General features: G+C 43.5%; 1 protein-coding gene across 1 annotated transcript; it reads right to left on the bottom strand.

The window, feature by feature from the left end:
- Positions 1-6,225: 6,225 nt before the first annotated feature.
- Positions 6,226-24,310, bottom strand: hs3st3b1a (heparan sulfate (glucosamine) 3-O-sulfotransferase 3B1a). The gene is made up of 2 exons (XM_080724965.1): positions 23,527-24,310; positions 6,226-7,350 (listed from the first exon to the last, which is right to left on the bottom strand). Exons 1-2 carry the CDS (start codon positions 24,066-24,068, stop codon positions 6,729-6,731), a joined length of 1,164 nt encoding a protein of 387 aa, XP_080581091.1. The 5' UTR covers positions 24,069-24,310; the 3' UTR covers positions 6,226-6,728.
- Positions 24,311-26,171: the final 1,861 nt, after the last annotated feature.

Raw genomic sequence — 26,171 nt, 5'->3', positions numbered from 1 at the left:
AAACCTAGAACAAATTGCAATAGTAGCAAACTCAACTGATTTTGTATCCTCAATATGTCCTTAGTGAGGGAAAAAAAGTCCCAAGGAATCCCACCGGGGCAAAGTTTTGAAAACGACCTATCTACCTTCACTTACTATACACTACAATATAAAGGAAAAAATGACTGAAAAAAAATCTGCTTTAACTGGGATGTGAGGGGTCAAACTAGGGGTTTCTCATCATGCTGAATCCATTGCAGGCATTTGTTTTGCACAAAAAACATTCTGTGGGCTAGAAATGGCCTTAGAAAACAATACACGTATGGGTGCGTTTTCATGTTAGTCGGAGGCCTTAGGGTTTTTTTTTTCTCGTGCTAATCAGTCTAAAAGTTCAAAATTTTGCACAGATGTAGCTCAGGGCATGCTCTAATGATTTAGCTAGGGCGCCCGAGTCTGCGACCTTCGGGGTCGCCACAGCACCAACAAAACTCTGAAAAGTGATGACTCATTACTTTTCATCACTAAAGTCGATGGGAGCCCAACTTGATTTGGCCGCTGTGGCGACCCCGAATGTTGCAGACTCGGGCGCCCTAGCTAAATCATTAGAGCATGCCCTGGGCTACATCTGTGCAAAATTTTGAACTTTTAGACTGATTAGCACGAGAAAAAAAACCCTAAGGCCTCCGACTAACATGAAAACGCACCCATACGTGTATTGTTTTCTAAGGACATTTCTAGCCCACAGAATGTTTTTTGTGCAAAACAAATGCCTGCAATGGATTCAGCATGATGACAAACCCCTAGTTAGACCCCTCACATCCCACTTAAAGCAGATTTTTTTCAGTCATTTTTTCCTTTATATTGTAGTGTATAGTAAGTGAAGGTAGATAGGTCGTTTTCAAAACTTTGCCCCGGTGGGATTCCTTGGGACTTTTTTTCCCTCACTAAGGACATAATGAGGATACAAAATCAGTTGAGTTTGCTACTATTGCAATTTGTTCTAGGTCTAACCCTAAAATGACTGGACTAAATCCCCAGTCGGCTTTCGCAAACCTTGCCAATCGCATTCGTTCTTGAACACAGCTGAGCGAACCGGAGGAGGGAATTTAAAGGCATATTCCACTTTCAAAATAACTTTTGGTCATTTTATCATCTAATCAGGCTTTTGGGAAAACCCAGGACAGTTTTTGAATTTCTTCATTCAGTATTTAGATATTTGATTTTCATTTCCCCCCATTTTCCCACTTCCAGGACCTTCCAATAGAAACCCATTATAACTTCAAACTCCATTTTAATCATGATAGATTCAATGAAAACAACTTCCTTTTTTCTGGTGACTCCTGACACCCTCCGAATACGTGAGCAGGCCGTGTTTTTTCGATAACATTTTTCATTGATTTATAGAAATTGTTGGGTGAAATGAAAATGTTGAAATAAAATAAGATATTATAAAAAATAAATGAAAAAAGTTAGGAAAAAAACACGGCCTGCTCACGTATTCGGAGGGTGTCAGGAGTCACCAGAAAGAAGGACAGGAGTTTTCATTGATTCTATCATGGTTAAAATGGAGTTTGAAGTTATAATGGGTTTCTATAGGAAGGTCCTGGAAGTGGGAAAATGGGGGGAAATGAATATCAAATATCTAAATACTGGATGAAGAAATTCAAAAACTGTCCTGGGTGTTCCTAAAAACCTGATTAGACGATAAAATGACCAGGTTTTTTCTTGAAAGTGAAATATCCCTTTAACCTGGATGTCTGGTGCAGTGGGCAACTGTTTCCCCCCTATGACACCCAGACGTCCTTGGCCAACTATGCATGTGATAGGTGCACACATCTCAGGCACTGACGTGTAGCTAACCGGTAGAATAGATAGAGTAGTCTAATACAGGGGTCTTCAACAGGGTACCTCAGCAAAGGTCAAGTTTACAAAGTATTGTAGAAACACACACACATATAATCCAATATGTTGTAGTGGCGGTCCTGCTTCATCTCTCTCTCAGCTAAGGGGTCCTTGGCCTGAAAGATTTTGAAGACCTAATACTGCTGGTCTAATACTTCATTGAGTTGAAATACCTGAGCAAGGTGACCGACCCAAAACAAAGACAAATCTTGACTAGGTACAGACTCAGTGAGCAGTCTTGCGATTGAGAAAGGCTGTCATATAGGCATAACTGGCTTCCTAGAGAAAACAGACCCACTGGACCCACTCCTAAACCTCCTGTCCACTGTACCAAGACATCAGAGACGCATACTTCCCCACAGATCATAGCCACCCAAGGAGAGTTTGAAAACATGACCAATGATTACAAAACTCCCATATCTTCTGGGTGAAGTACAACAATGTGCAAAAACACAGCAGCAAGATTTGTGAGCTGCTGTGATAGGAGAAGGATATCAAATGGAACACAACCACCTTAAAGACTACTAATCATTGTGTATATCCCTGCACTGTTTGCATTGAGTAAGCTCGATACATGAAAAACTGTTTTACTCCCTTCAACTGCACATATTTTGTTTTGATTGTATTGTATTGATTGATCATATTGTATTGCGTACACTTCTGCTTTCACAATGTAAACATATGTTTTCTCATGTCAATAAAGCCATTTGAATTGTATTGAATGGTATTCTATAACTGGGAGTGGTGAAACTGACTGTCAATCAGCACCCCTAGCCTCTGCCTACCCCTGAAAGTACTCTGTCCTTGGTCCTGAAGCATCTCCCCAGGCCTGCTGTCCGATGCTCTCGATCCTTAATATACCAAGATACACCATCCCACACCTCACCTCAAATGTTACACAAAAATGGTCACAGTCACCCCATTTGTCTATTGGAATTAAGAGACACATGTCTCCTAAACCCATGTGACGCAGATACAGGAAATCCAGTTGGACAGCCTTGGTTTTCCATTGTCTTTTGATTATAGTCATTGCTTCTGCAGACCATGTTAACTAAAACAGCTTTAGGGGAACCCATTCCATTAGCATCCGTAAGGAATGGCAAACTTCCCAAAAGGCGGGTGCCCACGACAGAATAAGAGTGATGGTAAGAAACTTGTGATCAATCCTGGAGGCAAAGAGTGCCACAAACGTGTTTGACTTCATTTATTCAAGACTGACGTCTTGCCACCAAGGGAATTGAAATGTGGAATCTGGAGACTTGTGGTCCAAACCCGCTGTCTACAAGGGTAAACACCAAATTCCCATTCCCGTACCTCTGTTCTCTAAAGCAAACAATCTGCTGTATGATGTGTTTTTCTTTCACTTTAACTCAGCAGTTTTTTACTATATTCCCCAGAGAGGACTGCCAAGCAAATGTGTGAAGTGGCTTCATGCTCAGGGCTGCCAGGTGTCTCTTCTCCCTGCTTTTTTCCCAACCTTCAAACAACAGCAGCCTGCCTCACAACAGCCTGAAGGGATGTGCGCTAACAATTCCCCAGTCGGGAGCCTAGCAATTACAGCGCCCCTCCTCTCCCTCTGTAATTGCAGAGAGTGCTGCTTCCTGAGTGATCAGACTGCTAGCCTGGCTGCCACTAGAGAGAGACTCTAGCTCTGGCTCTGTTACCCCAGGCAGCCCAGGTAAATTAGGGTGTTTTGTTAAGGAGTTAAATAAAGGTTGTTCGTTAATAGAGTGGAGTGATTTGTTATGATTTCTCACTTGAACCATATCCCCCCCCCCACCCAACCCCTGCCCCCCTTGACTCGGGTGAAGGATGAGTGCAGCATGCAAGCATAGGACAGGTTGTTGGAAATGAGTGCATTTGGAATGTACAGTAAAGAGACTATACTGCCTCCTTTTAATGTTGTACATGAAACATTTTTGCTTACAGAATAAAGTGCACTGCACAAACTTGCTCAGCGTATGGCAATGAATCAACTTGATTATGCAGGTCTGATTTCTCATATTGTATATCATGTCACAGGATAAGACAGATAAACAGGATAAACATGTCATCTTCACACCCATACAAACACTTTCTGTGGTAAAGACATTTGAAACGCTGGAAATCTGACCTCGCTACGCATTGTTACTTCGGAGTGTCAGGTTTCACCTCAGGGCTTCAGAGGAACGCCGGTGTTTTTTCATAAACTGTCACTTCTCTAGAGATGAGAAACCTGACACTTTTATGTACTTGCGAGGGCCTTGACAACACACACACCTCCCACTGGTGGCGGTAGGACTGCTGACACAACAAAGAGCACAGTGCTAATTGGATTGCTAGCTTAATAATGTGCAGGTACACCAAAGCACACCACCTTGCCCACAAGAGCAAAGAAACGATTCTCCGCTGCGTCAGACATAGGGCGAGGTGGGAGAATTATATAACAAAAGAAGCTCAATTAAACCATGTGTGGCAGCATAAACTCGTGAGCCCAATTAAATCTGCTGTCGATGTACCGCTGTTACAGATATCTATGGGACCAGGTGGTAGTGTTTTTGGAAAACATATTTATTTCTTGAACAACATGAATGCTCCATATAATCTACACCACATTCAAATCTGCTTAATTCCCTTTTAACAAAATAGTGCCTTCATGTAAAGGCTGAATAAAACTCAACCATACATCAGTTTTCGAAAACAGATTTAGACCCCGTGTTGTTGGACTTAAAGGACAACTTTGTTTTTTTTACAACAAGGGTTCATATTTTAGATTATAATTAGAGAAAAGAAAAGATGAGTGTTAAAATGTTTTCATTTAATGCTTTCTATCGTTTTAGTGATTTTAATGACTTTGATTTCAGTGGTTGGGGGCATGCGTGCAAGTGGCTAAATATGTATTTCTAGACACAATAAGCCCATTCCCAACATACACCACAATCTTTCATGGGCAGATGAGACTTATGGGGGCTATAAGTGTTACTGTAAAGAAATTGTGGGCTTATTGTGTCTAAAAATACATATTTAGCCACTTGCACGCATGCCCCACCCACTGAAATCAAGGTAATTAAAATCGCTAAAACTATAGAAAGAAGTAAATGAAAACATTTTAACACTCATCTTTTCTTTTCTCTAATTACAATCTAAAATATGAACCCTTGTTGTAAAAAAAAAACAAAGTTGTTAACTTCCCTTTAGCACCCACTACAAAACCGGTTTAAACATATGATCTCTTGGTATTTAGTCAGAACTAACTACCATCCCACAAGTCAATGTATTCTGGGTAAAGAAAGTTGTACGTGATGATCAGATAATTCAATACAGATCCATGACTGATTGGATCTCCTACAGCCTTTTGGAGATAGCTACTGTATGAATGAACAGCCTGAGTTACACATAGCTGCATGCGGGTGTCACACACTGAAGAATAGCAGATCTACAAGCGCACAGCACGTCGCACCGCGAAGCGCTGTGAGCTTTTAGATTTGCAGTTTTTGGTGAGCGACACTAGCAAGTGGCTAAGTATACATCAGGCTTACATCTCATTTTTTCTGTGGTTTTCAGATGCAATGGATCGCAGGTGACATTATTGCATAATTACATTCAGTGAATTACATAACATTATCTGAATAAGTAATAAATGAGCGTTGTTGCTCATCGTGGGTGGTCTGGATCCAGACTTGTAGCAGCTGTATGGAAAATCGTTTATGATCACCGGTATTTCACCCCGGAACCCTTGACTGGATTTCGGTGACAAAGGAGGAAAGATAGAAAACGGTGATTACACGTGTATAAACTTTTTGTGGTAGAACGTTCTATCATTTTATTACCTCGAATGAGCCACAATGTACACTGTGAATGAACTGCCATTAATTGCTTGATGGATCTTCATTTTATTGCGCTCCTCTGGAGACAAGCACAGTGCTATCAGTCAGGTCTAATTGACATGATGAGGAGCTATTACTGTATTGATCCAGCTGGCAAGTGGCACTGGATCAGCTGAGGCCTATATCGACCTTGTTAGGTGGACCAATGGACCTTGGAGGGTCAGGGGAATGTTAAGGGGATATTACCCATTTTTGTAAAGTTGGATTGCTTTCAGGCTAAAGGAGATGAAGGAAAAACACAGCATATCGTCACTGTCGGGCAGAAACCTCGTATCTCCAAGTTTCAAATTTGTAATTTTTTTCACAAATTTCGTAATTTTTTCATCATACAAGGCCATCGCACAAAGGTAGTGAAAACAGCCGATCTACAAACACACAACGCCTCGCGGTGCGAGGCGTTGTGTGCTTGTAGATCGGCTGTTTTCACTAGTTTAAATCATTTTAAAAATGATAAATAGTAAATACAAAACAAACGGTTTCCACCCGACAACGGCGATATGAAATCAAGTGGTAGTTAGTAGCTTACTTGAATTTGTGTGTGTGTGTGTGTGTGTGTGTGTGTGTGTGTGTGTGTGTGTGTGTGTGTGTGTGTGTGTGTGTGTGTGTGTGTGTGTGTGTGTGTGTGTGTGTGTTCTGGATGTTTTTAAAAAGAAGAATGCAGACCCTGCTTGCAATACCCGTAACAAAATGATGTGCTTCAGAAAAGAAAAAAAAACAGACGTAAATGTAAAATTAATACAAAATACTTTTGAATGAGGGTTTGAACTCAAATGCAGTATGTGTGGCGGAACATTAACGATGAACATGGATAGGCAGCTTAGTGAGTTAATATTGTAGAAATAAATTATCATAAAATAGACCTTTGTACTCTTTACACATACACCAAATACTGTACAGATCAATATCTCCGAAACTTTAATATAATTACAAAATAAAAACACAGACAAGGGACCAGCATGTGTCTGTTAGTCATTTGTTTTTTTAGTCCCAACCAAAGTCATGCCCCGTCATCTGGTAAAACTTCCTGTTAAAGGGCTTATAAAAGTCCCTCAGCCTCAGCACGACGTCTGGGTCAATATTAGGATGGGTTCTCCCTTTGGTTTTGCCGAGGCAATGCGGCTTGCTGTTCCCCTCGGGTCTCTTCAGACACGGGAACCCCTTCGCCGGGTTGAAGTGGAAATACTTGTGGGTGACCACCCTCCGGAGGCCCAGGAAGTCCTGCACGCGGGCCATCTCCCCGGCGGGGTCGCTTATCAGACGCTCCCCGCTCACGAACAGCAGCTGCTCCAGGGGGAAGTACTGGAGCCAGCGCTCCAGGTGCTTGGCGTACATGCCGATCTGAACGGCACTCCACGAGGTGTCGATCACGCCCCTCGCCGTCGTGTTCTTAAAGGTCAAGCTCTCGAAGGAGGGGATGTCGGGCTTCTTGGAGCGCGTCTGCGTGTAGTCCGAGATCACGCGCGTGACGGGGTCCCGCACGACCACGATCAGCTTGGTGTCCTTGGACATGGTGTAGATGCGGGCCGGGACCTCCTTGGTGACGTAGTAGCTGGGGGTTTTCTCCATGGTCATCTGGCCCTCCAGTGTCTTGGGCATCAGTTCCCTACAGAAATAGAAAACAAGAGATATTTCAATTCCAGGGATGACAACTTTATGGCTTCACACAGTATAACACATGTGCAGTAGGGCATTCGCCATTCACCAAATATTCGAATATTCGAATATCAAAGTCACTATTCGACGTTGTTCACCGAAGTTGAATATTTGCTTCTTCTTTTTTTTTGTTTTTGTCAATGCCCCGGTGGATGAATTTGTTAATGCTCTATACCAGGGCTTCTCAAACCTTTTTAGGCTGTGGCCCCCAAAATAAACATATTTGAACTGGGGACCCCCACCCTGACAAGCACTTGGAATTGTAGGTATTAATGTGACTCGGCTCCACAGATAAATATTGTGAAAATAGCAGATCTACATGCTCACAACGCCTCGCAACGCGAGGCGTTGTGAGCATGTAGATCGGCTAGTTTCACAATGTTCGCCTCTTGCTTACTTAATATTTGACAGTTTGGCCAGTCCTGTCGAATATTCGACTATTCGAATACTTTGAGGTTGAATAATTCGAATACTAAAAATCACTATTCGTGAATGCCCTAATGTGCAGTGTTGCTATTTTCATGCCATTGTGTTTTTTATATCTCCATGGCTGCCTCTCTTCTATAGAACATACCAAACAATGAATTAGAAAATAGACTCGCGCTCTCTGTCTGTGGTGGTTTTAATAGACAGACAGAGCAGGATCTATCAGTCATCATCGAGAAAACAATCACGGTACAATGTGAGCTCCGCTGCCGCACCCTGCTGCGAGCGTGATAGCAAATGACAGGGACTGGCAAACAGAGAAGGACTGTCTGTTCCTCATTTGATGTTGTCTGTGAACACAACACACAGTTCATGACATGTTCTACCTTCAGACCCCAAAACGAAGACATTCATCACCTGCAGCGTCATCTAATCTACTTTAAGACCCCAATCCTATTCCACAGCCCACAATCCTCCCATAGAAATATATTCCACCCCTTGATTACATACTACAATGGAAGGTATTTTTGCTATGAATAGGCGGTATTACAGTCATTATAGTTATATAACGTCGTGCCAAGTCTGATGGCGACGATTACACTTTCCGTCTCATCACATTTGTCACCGGTTGTTCGAAATAAAATGTTTTGATGTAAAATGTTCAGATTCGGGCGAAACCTCCGATCCACAGGGAGAGAATGTGGATCCGGGGAGCCGTCGACGTTCCTGATTGCATAGCTTTCTGACCCAGGATGGCTCTGCTAGATCATAATATAGCCTGTTAACTGCAGCCCTGACTGGATAATGGCTAGAGTGAGCCAAGGGGGGATTAGGACTAAGCCAAACACACTGGAGCATTAGAAGCTGGTTGACTGCCTGCTGGCTTACTGGGTGGCTGTCTTGTCCTAGCGAGAGAGAGAGAGAGAGAGACGGCAGCGCTGGGGATAGTGAGAAGACGAGGGATAAGAGGACCTGACATGCTAAGTGTCTAAGAAAAAGTAGTTCATCCGCACCAAGAGCAACTACAAAGCAACACTGCAGCTATTTTGACACATTTGGCTAATGTACGGCTTACATAATCAAACTTCAAACTTCATAACATCTCAGCGACTTCACCACATACTTTGCCTAATGTATTGTAGCACATTTATATTTGATATTACGTGTTGACACAAAACTTTGGTAGGTTTTTTGCTGTGGTCTGTGATCATACTCACATCATAACATTATCTTCAAAAATAATATTTAGGACATAAACACAACTGCCATGTATGCATGTATAAAATCATGGTCTACTTTATTTTTTTACACCTATTTCGCTTACTAATTAATATTGAATATGCACTAATATGCATATTGGTGACATTTATTTATGCTATTAATTTTTCCATTTGACAGATATGCAAAGATATATGGTCATGTATATGCATTTTTATCAATATACAAACGTCAATCAATCAAAAGTAGAACCTTTATTAGCTTTCACTAAAACCAGGGCTACCACAAGTTTACTTTAGCTAGGCTGAAGCAAGCAGATGAAAACCTGGGTGGAATGTTGCAATATGAGCCCTTGGGAGATACCTTAGCAGCACTGGGAGAAGCCAACGTTTGCGTATTCCTCATTAGCTCATACAAAAATGCACATGGGGCTCTCTTTCTTATGCAACTTCACCACCTACTGTACCTAGTGTATTTTAATGCACTTTCTTTCTTTCCACAGAGGTCTCTGGTCCCACAACTTCACTACCAGGGATGGGACGATATGAAGATTTCACATCACGATTATTGTGATCAAAGATTTACGATATTATCGCGATAATCAAAATATCCCCAACATCCATTATCCTGGGGCGGAACATTTGCCGAAAAATAGCAGAGCTTGTAAATCGGCAATTTTTTGGCAAAGACATTTGATAGAGTGGAAAAAAGGGGGAAATCTCGCTCTTTCGAACGACCATCATTTCGACAATGGAGCGTCGGGAGGGTTAAGGGGAACACACACTGGACGCGGAGGCGGCGCCGCGTCAAAACATACGGCCCCATTATTTTCAATGAACTAACCCACACCGGCGGCATCAGACGCGCACAGTCACGGCTCTGCCGCCTTGCCTGCCGTGCCGATACGCCGCTGTTCTATTTTTCCAGCGTTGCCGCGCGTTGAACATGTTCTCCCATGGTTCTCCCCACCGGGGAAATGGATGTGCTGTGTGGCAGCGCGCCGCATCCAGTTGGGGTTACCGTGCGGCACTTCATGTGCGTCGATACCGCGACGCAACGCTGCGCAGCCTTTCGCGTCCAGTGTGTGCTCCCATTTAGCAACTCACCCCACGGAGGTTAGGCTAAGGGTTAGGTTTGGGTGTCGAAAAGATGACACGTAGAAACAGCGAAATGCTCCCAAAAAAACTACCCTTTACCAATTATAGAGGGTTTAAGTGGCAACGGATATGCAGCTCGGCAAATAAAAGGTGAATTGATCCCAGTGCATGACAGAGGACGATATCACGGTAAATGAAATCTCCACGATACGATTATCGTAAGTGTTTTTTATCATGATAAACGATAATATCGCGTATCGTCCCATCCCTATTCATTACACTTTTCTCTCCCCCAAGAGGCATCTTAACTATTGTTGTGCGAGGTGGAAAAACAAAAACCCACAAACCTGTTCAAGGTTTGTGTGAGAGAGAGAGAGACAGACAGATACGTCGGAATTAGGGCTGTCACGATTATGACATTTTACACAACGATCAAAGTCACTCAAATAATTGCGATTAACGATTTAATTGTGTTTTTGTCGTTGACAATTACATTTCTGTTTGGCTTTTAGGCTTTGAAGTTGCACATGGTAGATATGACACAACCTAAATATACAAAGAAATGACTGACATATTTGACAACTTCATACTTAAAAAAGAACATTGATAGAGGAAATAGCCGATCTACAAGCTCACAACGCGTCGCGATGCGATGCGTTGTGAGCTTGTAGATCTGCTATTTCCACAATTTTTTACTTTAAAAAAAATATCTGAACATTTTTCAACATGGAAACGATTATGACGATTATGAAAAATAATCGCGATTATGTCAAATAATCGCGATAAGCCGATTATGTAATAATTGTGACAGCCCTAGTCGGAATCTCCCTGCATTGAGGGACACACACACACAAAAAAAACTTAGCACCAATCTAACTTTCCACTTAGTCCCCGAGCAAAAACAATCTGTGAGAGCGGGCACATGCATTATTCATCTCAGCAGAGATAGAGAAGGAGCGAGCATCTCTTGGCTGAAGGAAGGGGAAGACTGTTGCCTTAGGGGAGCAGATGTAGCAAGCTTTCACAATTTGTTCTGCTTAATAAACAATGTCGCCTGGAACCAATAGGTTTTCAGTTGCATCCATCAATCCGCCGTGCAAAGACATAAAACCTTCCTACGGAAAGAAGTACTGACACTTTCTTTAGATCTGATAAGAGAACCTGTGACACCATGTTACAATGTTTGTTACATTTAATGTAATTTAATCAAGTACTGTTTAACTGAATTTAAAGTTGAATCACTTAACAGATATACAGATGGGAGTCATTTTGTTTAATACTTTGAGGCTGCAAATGGCTTTAGTAAACATGTAACCACTTTTAACCTGTCTCTAATTTTGGGCTTGTTTGTGACTACTGTAGGTCACAGTTTACTAACAGAACCGTCACAGCCTGTCCGTGGACGGGTAACGCCTGACACTGTGGATCCCCAGACACATCACTGTGACATCACAGTGATGTCAGATACTAAGAGCAGGGATCTCCATACATGGGCATAAATAGGTGACATCACAGTGATGTCAGATACTCAGAGCAGGGATCTCCATATATGGGCATAAAAGGGATTGTATCCCAGATGATGCCCAACAGAATCCATATATGGCCAAGACAGATGGCGCGACCTCTCCCTTTAGGGTGAGGTCGCTTTTCGCCCTTAGGCGTCTTACTGGTAATTATAGGCGAAAAAATTAAAACATTTCCAAAATGTTCAAAATAGCCAAACGAGCTAATCTCTGCCTGTTGGTCTGCTGTTTTAACCACCGGTATTCATCATACAACAAAGCTTGTTCATCTGCTGGTATTGAACATCTTTGAAAACTCTTGCAAGAGTGAGAACCACTGATTTAGAAGGCATTTGTAGAATTGGGCCTTAGTTCTTAATGTTGTGATGTTTCGGATAAATGAAGCTTCAGCGTTAGTTTATGCAGGACACGCGATCATCGCCCGCCCAGCTGTAGTCAGCTGTCAGTCAGCTCCTTTCCTACTCCCTCACTCACAGATCTGCTGGTCATTACATCACTCTGCCTAATCCAATCAGAACTCTCGCTCAGTAAGGGAGGCTCCTTTAAAAACGGCTGCGTTCACTATAGCGCTGCTCGTCTTTTATCCGAAGCTTCGGATCCGCTGCTGCTTAGCTGCCTCCTCCACCCACCCCAGCCTCCACCTTTTGATCTGAGTCTGGCATAGGCTCAAATACTTGCAATTGTATGTCCGCTGATTCAAGCTATGATGTCAATGTACTGCTATTGTACATGCTACTTGTATCCCTATGGGGGTTTTTGCTTAATGTTTTTGCATAGCAGGCTGCTCAAATAAAATTCAGGGAACATCTCCGAACGCAGAGCCCTTTAACGCCAAGATTAACTGTATTCCATTTGGGAAAATCCCGTTTGGCCAGTGTAGCGATAGGGCGGTGTAGCGACGTCGAAGTGGACTAACAGGGGCAAATGTACGAACGGGCTCTCCTACCGTACTGATGAGCAATACAATGGTTATATGTCGCAGTTATTGTCCACGACATTGCAAGCGGCGCGAAGGCCAGCGGACCTTGGTCCTGCTCTTCGCGCCCGAGCGCCGCAGGCGCGAGTGCCCGCGAAGACGAAGCCGACGAAGCCGTGGTGAATGCAGTCGTTATAAGCGCACGATAAACGCATGAATGGGATGAAGATCGCTTGCTTTACAGTCTGTTGGAAAGGCTCCCCAACCGCCTTATCGCTACACCGCCCTATCGCTACACCGGCCAAACGGGACTAGCCCTTCCATTTGACGTGAGCGTGCCTGACTAAACTGTCTTTAGACCCATATTAGTCATTTAGACTGCAGACTGAAACACACAGTCGTGCCCTCTAAACCTGCCCTTTAAGATCACACAGGAGACCAGCAGGCCTGGGAAGATAACAGAGCAGGGAAGAAAAACGAGAGGTGTAAGAGAATAAGATAAGGCAGAGAGAGAGAGAGAGAGAGAGAGAGAGAGAGAGAAGGGGGCATGACGAGGGAGGGAAGAGGGGATTAGATGATAATCTAGAGGAGAGAGGTGCGCTGGAGGCAGGGGCGTCACACCAAATTCTGGGCCCTGGGTACAAGGATTCACTGCGGGCCCCCCACGAATGTTAACTATTGAAAAATAGCAGATATACAAGCTCGCAGCGCGGCACTGTAGATCTGCTATTTTTGAAAAATCTTGAAAATGTGTGCAAGAAACGTATGTTTCTATGTCAGCGGTGCTCAAACGTTTTCACGTGAAGGACCCCCAAGATGATATGTATTTGGCCACAGCTAGTCCCCCCCCCCCATTTGAGTTACAAATGTTCGCTTAAAAAAATACATATTCAAAGATTTGCGCACATTTTTTACGACTTTTCAAAAATAGCAGATCTACAAGCTCGCAGCGCGGCACTCGGTGCCGCGCTGTGAGCTTGTATATCTGCTATTTTTCAATAGCTAAAGTTACTATAGGGCCCCTCCACCTTGGGCCCTGGTAACTCAGTCCCACTGTCCTACCCCCTTGTGACGCCCCTGGCCGGAGGAAGACAAGAGACTGTAGAGGTTAAACCTCTGACCCAACTCTGCCTCCTGTATCACTCTTCCCTGCCATTCCAGATCCTGCGTCTGCATGCTGAAAAGCCACATGACAAACCGCCCCTACCCACAGACCAGAGACTAGACATTAATCCAACGACTGGTGTGGTTGTATAATTTCTCAGTGTTTTGTCTGCCGGGCAGTCAGGTGTATCCATTAAAAGCCGGCTGCGGGGGAGGCGGCGTTTGAAAGCTTGTGCACTGTTTACATTTTGCTACTATCAGGAAGCCGTTTTCAAAGGTCGGAATTTACAACGCTGCTCTATGTGTGCTGGATGAGGCACTTCACGGTGAGTTAATAAGGCCTGGTCCACATTATTCAACTCAACACAACTTGAACTACTTGAACCCTATCGTCCCTGGGGCGACGGTGGTTCAGGAGGTAGAGCTGCCGCTTGGGAACTGGGAGGTTCCCAGTTCGATCCCGGGCTCCCCCGGAGATGGTGTCGACGTGTCCTTGAGCAAGACACTGAACCCATAATTGCTCCAGATGAGCAGGTTGGTGCCTTACATGGTTTCCACTGCCATCGGTGTGTGAATGGGTGAATGTAATGCACATTCATTGTAAAGTGCCTAGGATAAAGACGCTATACAAATGCTACCATTTATTTTAAAGGCTACATTTCGTTTACCTATTCTGGGCACATTTTAATAGGCAAATATTCAGCAAACATAGGCGAATATTTGCAGAAAATGTCAAGCTCACATGACATATCACAACACGAGATGTTATTAACTTGTGGATCTGATAATGATATTTTTGGCGATGAGGTGTGTACTATAGAAGGGAAAAAAGGAGGGACATCTGGGAGTACTGTATATAGGGTTTAGTATCCACCTCTTTCCGCGGGAATTTACTGGAGAATGTTTTGCACCACACTGCACCACACTTCCGGTTAACAGCAGACATACAAGCTCACGTCGCGTCGCAGATGCAGCCGTTGTGAGCTTGTAGATCACACTCGGCTGCGGCGCCGGAAGCTCTGTCCAATTTCTGCGCAATGCACGATGGGATGTTGGAAACTTGTGGATAGGTTTATATAGATTGTTTGTTATGCCATGATCGCTGCTTTATCAATATTCTTGTCTCACAATAAGTGCTACTTCATTGGAACACTGCATGCTCAAGGATGCAGGATGTAACTGTTGAACAATAACAATTTATCTGCCTTGTAGAAAATCATGTTTTCTTGTGTTCTTATTCATACCCCACCCTGATCTGTTCAGAATCACATATATCTTCTGGTGATTTAATGTCATTTTCATTAGTTATACAGTACTGTATGTATAATGTATCTGTGTTTAACCACATGAACCCTAGCATCCCAATTCTGTGTCATAGGTGAAACTAATGAGAACATTTGGCCATCTACAGGCTCACAACATGTTGCAACATGACACGTTGTGCACATGTAGATTGGCTGCTTTCAGTAAAGAGATTTGTAGAGGGATAAAAGGAGGAGGAGTATAGACACTTGGAGATCTCTGGTCAACAGAATATTATATTGTTTAAGTGGTTAATCATTTCTGAATATGCCGTGTGATACTGCTTTGTGTCATCTTGCTCTCTGCATCCGCTGCTTGCTTAACAGAGAAGTACCTCAACTACATGACCAGTCACCACCCTCAACAGAGGATTATATAATTCACAACAGCCTGTATATTTACAATATTTATATTTTCAGCATCATACAGTGATTCTGTTTCACTAGATGTAGCTGCATATCCATTTCAAGTCATCACATGACTGTGATTTGTGAATGCTCCATCACAAGCCCCGGGCCTAAGTCAATCTAATGTCATGATCGGTTCTAATCTTAAAGCCCTGAGAGGGGATGAGCTCAGGATGTGCGACTATGGGAATCATTCTACTTCTCACAGCACTAAAGACGAGATGAGAGGTGGTGGTATGCAGCCACTCAGAATAATCTGCCCGAGTTCCCTATGAGACAAGAACCAGACATGAATCAAAGGGGCGAGTATTTTTAGGGGAGGGTGTTCCTTCGCCATCGTGAGCCATCTTATCGCGCATGTGAAATCGTCGTCATCGTGGCTTTGCACTCAGGGCCTTACGACACAGTCTTAATCAGGGGTGTCGCACCAAATTCTGGGCCCTGGGTACTTTAACTATTGAAAAATAGCAGATATACAAGCTCACCGCGCTGCGAGCTTGTAGATCTGCTATTTTTGAATAATCGTGAACATTTTTCAAAGTCTTTGAATATTACAAATCCTTGTGTTGTTGTTGATGTTTCTATGTCAGTGGTGCTCAAACTGTTTAATGTGAAGGACCCCCAAAATGATATGTATTTGGCCACGGACCCCCATCTCAAAATATTTCGTTCCAGGGACCCCCCAGAAACAGAATTTGAGTTACAAATGTTTGCTTAAAAAATACATAATATTCAAAGATTTGCCCACATTTTCACAAAAAATAGCAGATATACAAGCTCACAGCGCAGCACCGAGTGCAGAGCTGCGAGCTTGTAGATCTGCTATTTTTCAATAGCTAAATATTTAAGGCTCCCCCTCCACCTTGGGCCCTAGTAACTCAGTCCCACTTTCCCCCCCTTGTGACGCCTCTGGTCTTAATGTCCAATATCTTGACAACATTCCTGAAAACTGATATTGTATGGAGAAAGCCTTTTCTTCCCCCCCCCCATCCTCCATTATTATGGCTGTCAGTATGCAGAATTCAAGGCCACCTGGATGGCTGCTGGAGACAGGCCCGGTTTGAAACCAAGAGGAGGAGGCAGTATTCTGGCTTCCCTCACACAACTGTCAGCCTTGCATTAACACATAACCATTCTGACTGTCAGTTGTTTATGGAACTGGCAAACACCTTTTTTTTTTTGGTGGTGGTGTGGGGAGAAGAGCGAGTTAACCACACTAAAATAATCACACTAAAACTTTTTTTTTCTTTTTCTTTCTCTCTTACAGGAAACCATCCAAATAATTACCGCCAGATAACATATGCATATCGCTACGCATGTGTAACCCACATGAGTTGCACCAGCAACTATAGAGTTAATTTAGGATGACTAACACTGTTGTACATGTGGGGGCGCTAAAGAGTCCAAGATCACTATTTCAGACAAAGAGGAAGAAGCAGCACAGAACAGCAGAGCAGAGCTGAACACAGACAGACAGTCACCACTCTGATACTGAGTTTATTCATTTAAGTTGCTGAGTTTGTTCTAAGTTTTGAGTCAACAGTCTACTGATGAAGCAGAGATGCCCTAGTCGTTTTCTTTTTGTGTTTTTCACTTTGTGATCTCTGGTGAGTTTTGTTTTAAAGTTTAATGTTAACCTGCTGCAGTGTGCACAGGTGATTTCATGCCACTGATGAAAGGAGCAGCCAATTAAGGCCAGTGCAGGCTGCAGTGAAGAAAAGTAATCCCTTGTGAAAAGTAATCTAAGAGTACTAAACATCATTTAAACCAATCAGAGATGAATGTAAAGAAATGATTTTACTTTGAGTAATGATTGTGAGCCAATTAGGGATGTTTTATTGATGAATACTACTGTGTGTGTGGATCTGTGTGCTGTTATGCTGTCTGCTATGCCTCATGTTTGAAGCCAGCCACTCTGAGGGCTAGGTGAAGAGAAATACTGACTGAGAATGAATTAGCAGTACATTTTGGGTTAAGTCAACTAAATAAGTGGTGATGATAATACCTGCTGTGTATAATTAATACATTCCAGTTAATCTGAATTAAGTGTACATGTTATGCTAAAAGTGTACTTTGGCATATTTCAACTGACTGAGGTTTTACATTATATCACATGCTAATGTTACTATGGTCAGTGTGCACACAGATTGAATTAATTTGAACTGAACAGTAACAGATTTATTCTGCTTTATGCAGATTGGTTTTTTGAACAGTTGATTCTGTTGATCAACTGAACCGGATAGATCTACAGATTCCAATCAGCTGGTCATCTCTCAGCGGTGAGGAGCCGTTGAGGGGTCTGCATCTATTCTCAGTGGTGAGGAGCCACTGAGTCTTCATCTTCACCATCAGCGAAGGAGCATCATCGGTGCAGGATCAGAAGAGACAGATAAGCTTGGAGTATCTGAATATAAGGCCTTTGATAAAATACTACCCGGGTAGAACTGAACAAACTGAGCTCAAACAACTGACTGACTAAAACCATTGAACATTGTGACTGACTGAACAAGTGTTATTTTGGGGGTTTTGTTTTTGTGTTTATGTATTTTATTTTTATTAGTTTAGGGTTTTCACATTTCATCTTTCATTAGTTAGTTAAATAAAAGTGCTGAGAACTGCCCTTGGCTGAAAACATATTCCGTTGCTTCATTCACTCCTTTGCCCAACCTTGACTTCTGATTATTTGCATTTATGCTAAATGTTTGAATGTAGCACAACAAGTCACAAGTGTTACACATGCATGAAAACATGTGATGGCGTGTGGAAAAGTATATGGTCTGGTTTGGTTTTTCCTACACGCGGTCTGTGCTGGTCTGAGAGGACTGGTATAAAAAAAAATAATCAAGAGTTCAAACAAGACAAAACAGAGAGAGATATTTGGAGGCAGACTGTAAATTGAAAGTTACTCTGGCGGACTGGCTGTCAGTGCCCCTCTATAGTGGAGAGGATGAGGCAGGAAGGAAATAACGAATTCTCCCCAAAGACACTAGAAAAGTGAACAATGAAAGAAGACAACAACTCCGGAGGGAATAGAAGCTGACCAGCGAGCTCCATCTTTAGGCTCCAATGCCTCCAGTGTGCTGTACTAAGTGCTGTGGTGTGACAAATTGCCCCAAGTGAAATCCTTTGGGGGTATGGCACCAAATTAAATCTTCAATCACCACAATGGAAAAGGGAGAATTCGATTCCCCCCCGACTATTACCATTGTGCTCAATTGATTCCGGGGGAACAGGAGATTCGCTTCTGTCTAATACGACTATTTGAGAAACTATAGTTTGAAACGGCACACAGGTGCATTACCTCTGGAGCGTTTCGGGCGGAAACTTTGAGACGACAGCTACGGTACAGTATAGCAATATTTAAATGATTCCTATGGAGTTCTTCATTATTATCAGTGGGTGTTTTTCAGATCTTTCCCTGTCGGAAGTGCTGACACATTAGGTCTCAGCTGGGAAGAACTTAAACTGAGAGCTCTCTCACTTAACACAAATTCCCCTGTGTCCTTGCAAAAGACCAACTAGGAGTGTCGAGTAAGCAGAATGCCACTGGTGGACTTACGTGAACTTACTCCTGGGAAAATGCAACTTTCAACTCACAGATGCCTCAGAGCAAAGTCAACTTTCTGGCAAAAAAAAAAAAAGAAGAAGAAAAAAGCTTAGGCGTTTGAATCTTTTTTTTCCTGGTCGGGTTCCATTGAGGGTTCTTTCTGGTGGAACCCCCGCTGGGCTTCGTCAAAGGGCACTTTCACCCTCTCTGGGTACATTTGCATACAAAGTGAAGGCAGAGAAAACATGTTTCACACTAATTGTCTGCTCTTTTATTGTCAGGGTTAATGCAGACCTCAGGGGTTCCCCGGCATCCCCTTTCACTCCAGCTTCATAATACTGCCGGAGTTTCTAAAGACTCACTTAAAATTTACTAGCCTCTATCTGCCAGTGCACTGAAAAAATCCTGAATGTTGATATAACTCTAAGAGGGTGCAAATGTAACCAAATGGACCCTTGGTCACATTTTGTACATTCTCAGAGAGTTACACATGGATAAATTAACATTGACGATTTTACTGTGCGGGCTGCAATGAGCTCCCCTGGGGCACTGTTCTGGATTGGGCTGGTCTTCTCTGACACCCTCGGTGAGTTATGGCAAGAAAGCCGCTCATTGTTTTATATTTGGAACCTCCAGAGGAAAACACAATTCAGCATGAAACATGCACCCTCAAGACCCTTGATTTTAGCTGGAGCAAAGATGCAGTAGACAAGTACAGTAGTAAAGACGTCAAAAGAGGCGTCAAAAGGAACACGGCGGCATAGCGAGAGAACTGTTATTAAAGAAAAGGAAGGGCAAAGAGGAGGCCGTTTCCCACGGCTTCGGGATTTGCCTTCTGCGTTCTGTATGGGTAAGCGTGTACAATTGTCCGGCTGTTTCTCTTCCCCTGACTGTTGTGGGTGAAAGCGTGGTGTATTTTGTGGTTTGGCGCCCCCCCGCTGTGGCGGGCCTCTGCGCTAACCCCTGCAGGAGAGGCACATCATGATGGCAGACCTCCTCCGTGTCAGGACAAAATGGTGTGGGCACAAGCTGTGCCGCACAGCTCAATGCCACCACAGGCGATGATGAGCCCACCCAGGGATCCGCCCTCCCTCGCCAAAAGCCACCGCTCGCTGTTAGTCCGGGAAGCAGCGGCGTGAAACATTTAGCCAATGACGTCAACACACACTTTATCCCTCTCTGTTATCTCCTGTAACATGCACATGACTTTATGGGGACAGGTGGATGTGTTGTGAGAGTTTTAATTGGTCTAATAAACCAATTTTGAAACCGAGTTAAAGTTGTGAAATTGCAGCCTATAAAACACGATGCACGCAAAATCCCCATGTGACCAACCGCAGTTCTCCTAAGACTAAAAATGTAGTTCACTGTGTCACAGGCGGTGATTATTTCAGTCGGACTGAGGTGGCGATGGTCTTGCTCTAGTAGTATAAAGACAGCTGGGGTTTTCCTCTCTGCACAAAATGATCATTAAGGGCTGACTGTGGCGCTGCTCTGCTGTGTGGGGTCAACCTATAGCATGGTACTCTGGCTGGGCCCGCTCAAGCCAAGTTGTTTTAATTAGCCAGAATACAACTCCAGGGAAATTAGACTTCATTAGACACAGATCTCCAGATAAATCTGTAATACGATTCTAGTCCACCGCATAGTATCGTGTCATGCAAGGTACTGAGTGTAGGCCTACTGTATTTATATTTTTAGAGCTGGTTTCCTGGGTGTACATCCTGTGTGAAAACCAAATCTAAGCTACAATTTCTCTGCATTATATACACATGCACTGTCACCTATAGTACCAGTAAGACCGTTAGGTCGCATACACAAACTTTAGAAGGCAATCATAGCCGATCAGGAGGGAATATGGGACAGATCCGTGTTGATGACATGACTTTATAGATACTGTGTACAGCTTTGCGTGATTTTAGGCCAAAATCAGTAGGAGCAGTGTCCAAAAATGAGTTTTACAAAAATCTGCCTGATGGTGGCGCTAGAAGAGGGCCATGTGAGAAATCAGGGGCGGAGGTTGTGATTTGCCATCCAAGGAGTGTGTGGGCAAAGTTTGGCATCGATAGGGCCAACGGTGGCAGAGATAAGAGTAGGGGCAAAAGTGTGACGTGACGTGACGTGACGTGACGTGACGTGACGTGACGGACGGACATGACGGACGGACAGACAGACAGACAGTCAGTGGAGATTTTCATTGTAACTTGTGACCTGACGATCGCAATTAGGGGATATTTTGGCCTTTGGTGATATTTCTCCCCACTTGCCAATAACTATCTTTTGGTTCAATTACCGTGTATCAATTACTTGTTTGTTCTCCTTCCTCAGCTATGGACAAAGGACTCTTCTTTACCTAGTAATCATTTGAAAGTGTCCAACCTAAACCTATCCGGAAATTCTTGGACATGCTTAAGTGAAAAGTCCTTTGAACAATGCTTCACTTCACCCCTATTGTAGCTTTCACGGAGCCAGCTTTGACACAGAAAGTCCTGTCTAGAGCCTTTGACATCAGTCTGCTAATCTCCACGCTCAGTCAAATGGACACTTGAAATGCAGCATTATTAATCCCTTATTGATAATGTTGTTCCTTTGATGCAATCTCTTCAGTGCCAAAATGATTCATGGAACTTTTTTGGGCACAGAAGATCAATAATTTTCAGGGTTACGTGTGTTTGTGAATTACACCAGATTCCTGCCAACAGAACAAGTTGCATAATTGTACCCAGGCCAGGACTGAGTAAACAGGTGGCTAATAGGAACGACAAATAACAAATGACATGGACTACACACATCATGATAGAGAATTTGAATTAGAAATTATCATGTGCCACATGTGTCACTTGTGCAAGCTGTTAGCAACATTGGCCCTGTAATCTCTTCCTTTGGAATTGAGGCCTGGCTTTCTCCAGTTCTATAAGAAAACATTGCCACTGAATCAAAATCACAGGAACTCATAGGCTACTGTATGTCTCCACTGTATGCTACTCCTAAGCCCAGGACTTATTGCCTACCACAGGGGTCTTCAACAGGGGGTCTGGGACCCCTAGGGGGTCCTCAGAGTTACTACAGGGGGTCCTCCAAATCTTTGTGTGATAGAAAAGTTTTTTTTCCCTCCTTTTTTATATTAACCACTTGAACCCTAGCGTCCATATTCTGAGAACTTTAGCCAAAAATAGCAGATCTACAAGCTATTTTCGGCAAAGAGGTTTGTTGTAGAGGGGGAAAAAGAGCAGACTACGTACAGAGTGAAGGATCACGTTTATTATGTATTGATGGTTCAAGTGGTTGAATATCTGAAAACACAAATTGACATGAATCCAAAAAACACTGATGATCATGCTGTCAAACAATGACACTATATGGAAACTAAAAGGTTGTGGGGGTCCCTGCTTCATCTCTCTCTCAACTAAGGGGTCCTTGGCCTGAAAACGTTGAAGACCCCTGGCCTATGCCATGATGTAGCCTGCCCTGTACTGACACCGAACTATAAACCATCAGCTGTGTTACTGCATAAGGGACTCTGGTCAAACTAAATGGACACTCATTGCACAAACTGGTATTCCCCCCTCCTTTTTCAGAGCACCACAGCTTGTGGAATTCCAAGGGCAGATGTATAAAAATTCCAGGAACTCTGAGCGAAGGTCATGCAAACCGGCAGAAAATCGATAGTGCTTTGTAAATGAACACGGGCAGTGGGGTGAGTAGCCTAAAATACCAGAGTAAATGGAATATTTCTGGTGCTTACGGAAAGATGTGCAAGGGGTCCTCTACCTAACACTACCAGGGTTAGGGGTTTGATTGCCTTTGGCCTACCACTATCATTAAAAATGTAAGCTATGTGGTGGCCTTGCACTCTTTAGTCTTCTTCTCACTTTTCACAGCAAGTGATTCAGAAAAGATTAAGAATAGGCTAATAATGATAAGATGAAGAAATAAATTCCTTAGCTGACACTTCTCACAATCTCATCTCTTGATTGTTTAATGGGGCCAACATGTATTTTGTTTCCCATATTCAATTGATACAAAATTGGAAATGTTTATAAATATGCCTAGAAATTTGAAGGATATTTCATTATTAGTTTATGAATATGATAACGAAAACAAATAAGCAGATGGGTTTGTTTTGAAACTTTTGACTCAGACTCAGGCTAAGGCTCAGATCAAATGGAAAAAAGGGCCAGAGCAGACAGCAGAGTTTCATTTTCAATTTGTTGAAAATTAACACGGAAAGATGATGACCAGTAGCCTACTCTCTTCTGCTAGACAATATATCAATTTATTTTCTTGACATATATAGCCTATACTATATAGGCCTACCAGGCTATTAGCCATTGTATATTGCAATTATTTCATTATACTTTCTATCTATATTTATTCAAAAGTAAAGCATAATATGAATTTGCCTGGACATTTGTATTGTGTGTTCGATTATACACAACATTGTCCTCATTTCTGAACATGAGAATTCGGGTCCATTTCAAACACAACGTTAAATTATGTCCATAATTATTTTATTTTGACTTTGATATTAAATGACAGACATGACAGTATGTCAGTATATCCGTCTGTCTAGGAGGCTAATTTACCTGTACCACTCCAGCCCCTTGTCGTAGTTGCGATCAAAGAAGTGCGGCTCGGCTCCCACCGCCCTGATGTCGGGATGCGCGCGGAGGAACTCCAGCAGCGCCCGCGTGCCTCCCTTCTTCACCCCGATGATGATCGCCTGGGGCAACTTTTTACTTTCCGACTCGTTGAAGAAACCCGACATGGCGTTAATATCTTCCGCCGTCCTCGCCTGATCGCTCCTAATCTCGTCCCAGTCGTCTCCTCCTCTGCTGTCCAAGTCGTTCTCGTTGTTCAGCAAGTCCCTGGACGCCCCGAGAGAGGACGAGTCCTGGTTGTCGTATAATAACCCCGCGTCGCTCTCGCTCTCCGTCTCCCCAGGACGTCCCGCTGGTTTATTTACGCCGGCGACCATCACGCCGCTCGGCATGGTGGAGCAGTAGCCCACGCAGCAGTAGATCATGTACACCCAGAGTGACAGCATGATGCAGAATACGAAGAGTTTGTTTTTCACGTGGGGTGGTGGCACAACATGTAGATTGTGTAAAAGCGGACTATATTCCATAGGGCTGGCCGGCAGGAGTCATAATATTCCAATTAGGCATTTTGGCAAAGTTCCTCACTCGCCTCGCATCGCTGAGGAATCTTCTTGAGCATCAGTCACACAACCGCCGACAGCCTGGATATTGTAAAGTAAAACTCCATAATCTGAAGGTGGCACAGATAGTTGGTCCTATACAGGACATGAGAGAAAATCACAGTCGCGGCGCAGGTGAATCAGCTGAGCTGCGCGTAAAGAAGTGAAGTCTCTCATCACTTGTTCGGGTGTGTGTGTCTGAGCGCAGCGGCAACTCTTCTCCACGGTGCGCGCACACACACACACACACACACACACACACACACACACGCACGCACGCCCGAGGTGCGTTTGAAGGACAGCGCAGCTGGCCAATCCCAGCAGCCGCAGCGGAGAGAAGCCCGCCCATCATAGCCCCAGAGGGAGAGACCTGCTGTGATTGGCAACTTTATAGCGATTTTTGTTTTGGGGCTGAAGGTTCAGCCTAAAAAACAAAAATAATTCTGTTCAGCCACAGTGAGAGATTTTTTAAGGGTCTCTGCAACTTTTGTTTAAATACATTCTGGTTTGAGAATCCAGCCTTGCACTATAGCTGAGAGATGAAGCAGGGAGTCAGGGACCCCCACATTCGATTCATGTTAAATGTGAGTTTTTAGACATTTCCCTTGTAGATCGGCTATTTTTGGCTAAAGATCCAAGTGTTCAAAGTGGTTAATGTAACATTTAAAAAGTAAAGTCCCTGTCACGCAAAGATTTTGGGTCCCCCCTGCAGTATCTCTGAGGACCCCTAGGGGTCCCGGACCCCCTGTTGAAGACCCCTGACTGAACCATAGGACAAAACATAAATCAGAGCAATTGTTATCGAGATAATTAACATATATCCATGTGTTCCATTCGTGTGCATACTATCATTTGTTTTTGGTGGAGCCTGTCCATTTATTTGTGTTATTATGAAGGCACAGGGTCACCACAAATCTATTCTCTTTAAAAAAAGAACAATCATGGTTGTGTCAGTCTATATTGATCTTAACAGAGGCAACCCTAGATGAATATTGATATTTGAATGATATTATATAAAATACTACCATGGGAGCTGACTCATTCTTCCTGTCATATGTCCATCCGAATCTTTTCGATTATCACTTGTACACATGTGAAAAGATCTGACACCATAGGAGAATGTATCACAATCTCCCCCACTTTGCCTGGTGTTGTATAAACTGCACACCGAATCACTGCTCATGCGGTTATTAGGTTACTCCATAACAGCTATAGGTGAAAACGTGTGGTGCCACCACCTTTAAACTCAGCCAGGCTTATAACGGCATGTGTGACCACTATCTTCTGATGACACCAAAACGTGTGTGTGTGTGTGTGTGCGTGTGTGTGTGTGTGTGTGTGTGTGTGTGTGTGTGTGTGTGTGTGTGTGTGTGTGTGTGTATGTGTGCAGGGGCGTCACAAGGGGGAGGAAAGTGGGACTGAGTTACCGGGGCCCAAGGTGGAGGGGCCCTAGTAACTTTAGCTATTGAAAAATAGCAGATCTACAAGCTCACAGCGCGGCACCGAGTGCCGCGCTGCGAGCTTGTAGATCTTCTATTTTTGAAAAATCGTGAAAATGTTTGAAAATCTTATGTCATTTTTAAGCGAACATTTGTAACTAAAATTTTGCTTCTGGGAGGGGTCCCTGGAACGAAATATTTTGAGATCGGGGTCCGTGGCCAAATACATATCATCTTGGGGGTGCTTGACATAGGTTTCTTGCACACATTTTCACGATTTTTCAAAAATAGCAGATATACAAGCTTGCAGCGCGGCACTCGGTGCCGCGCTGTGAGCTTATATATCTGCTATTTTTCAATAGTTAACATTTATGGGGGGGGGGCGCAGTGAATCCTTGTACCCAGGGCCCAGAATTTGGTGTGACGCCCCTGAGTAACGGTATGTGTGACTACTATATTGTGATGACACCACCAAAACTTGTGTGTGTGTGTGTGTGTGTGCGTGCATGCGTGTTGATTAGCACCCTCCTCTGGTGTGGGGTCAAAGGCGTCTGGACCGTGAGCACCCCTGAGCTGCAGCAGGATTAGTAGG

This window comes from Nannobrachium achirus (genome assembly GCF_963921795.1).
Source record: "Nannobrachium achirus genome assembly, chromosome: 4".
Lineage (NCBI taxonomy): Eukaryota > Metazoa > Chordata > Actinopteri > Myctophiformes > Myctophidae > Nannobrachium > Nannobrachium achirus.
Note: the sequence above shows the minus strand (reverse complement) of the source record. Positions and strands in the feature narration are given on the sequence as shown.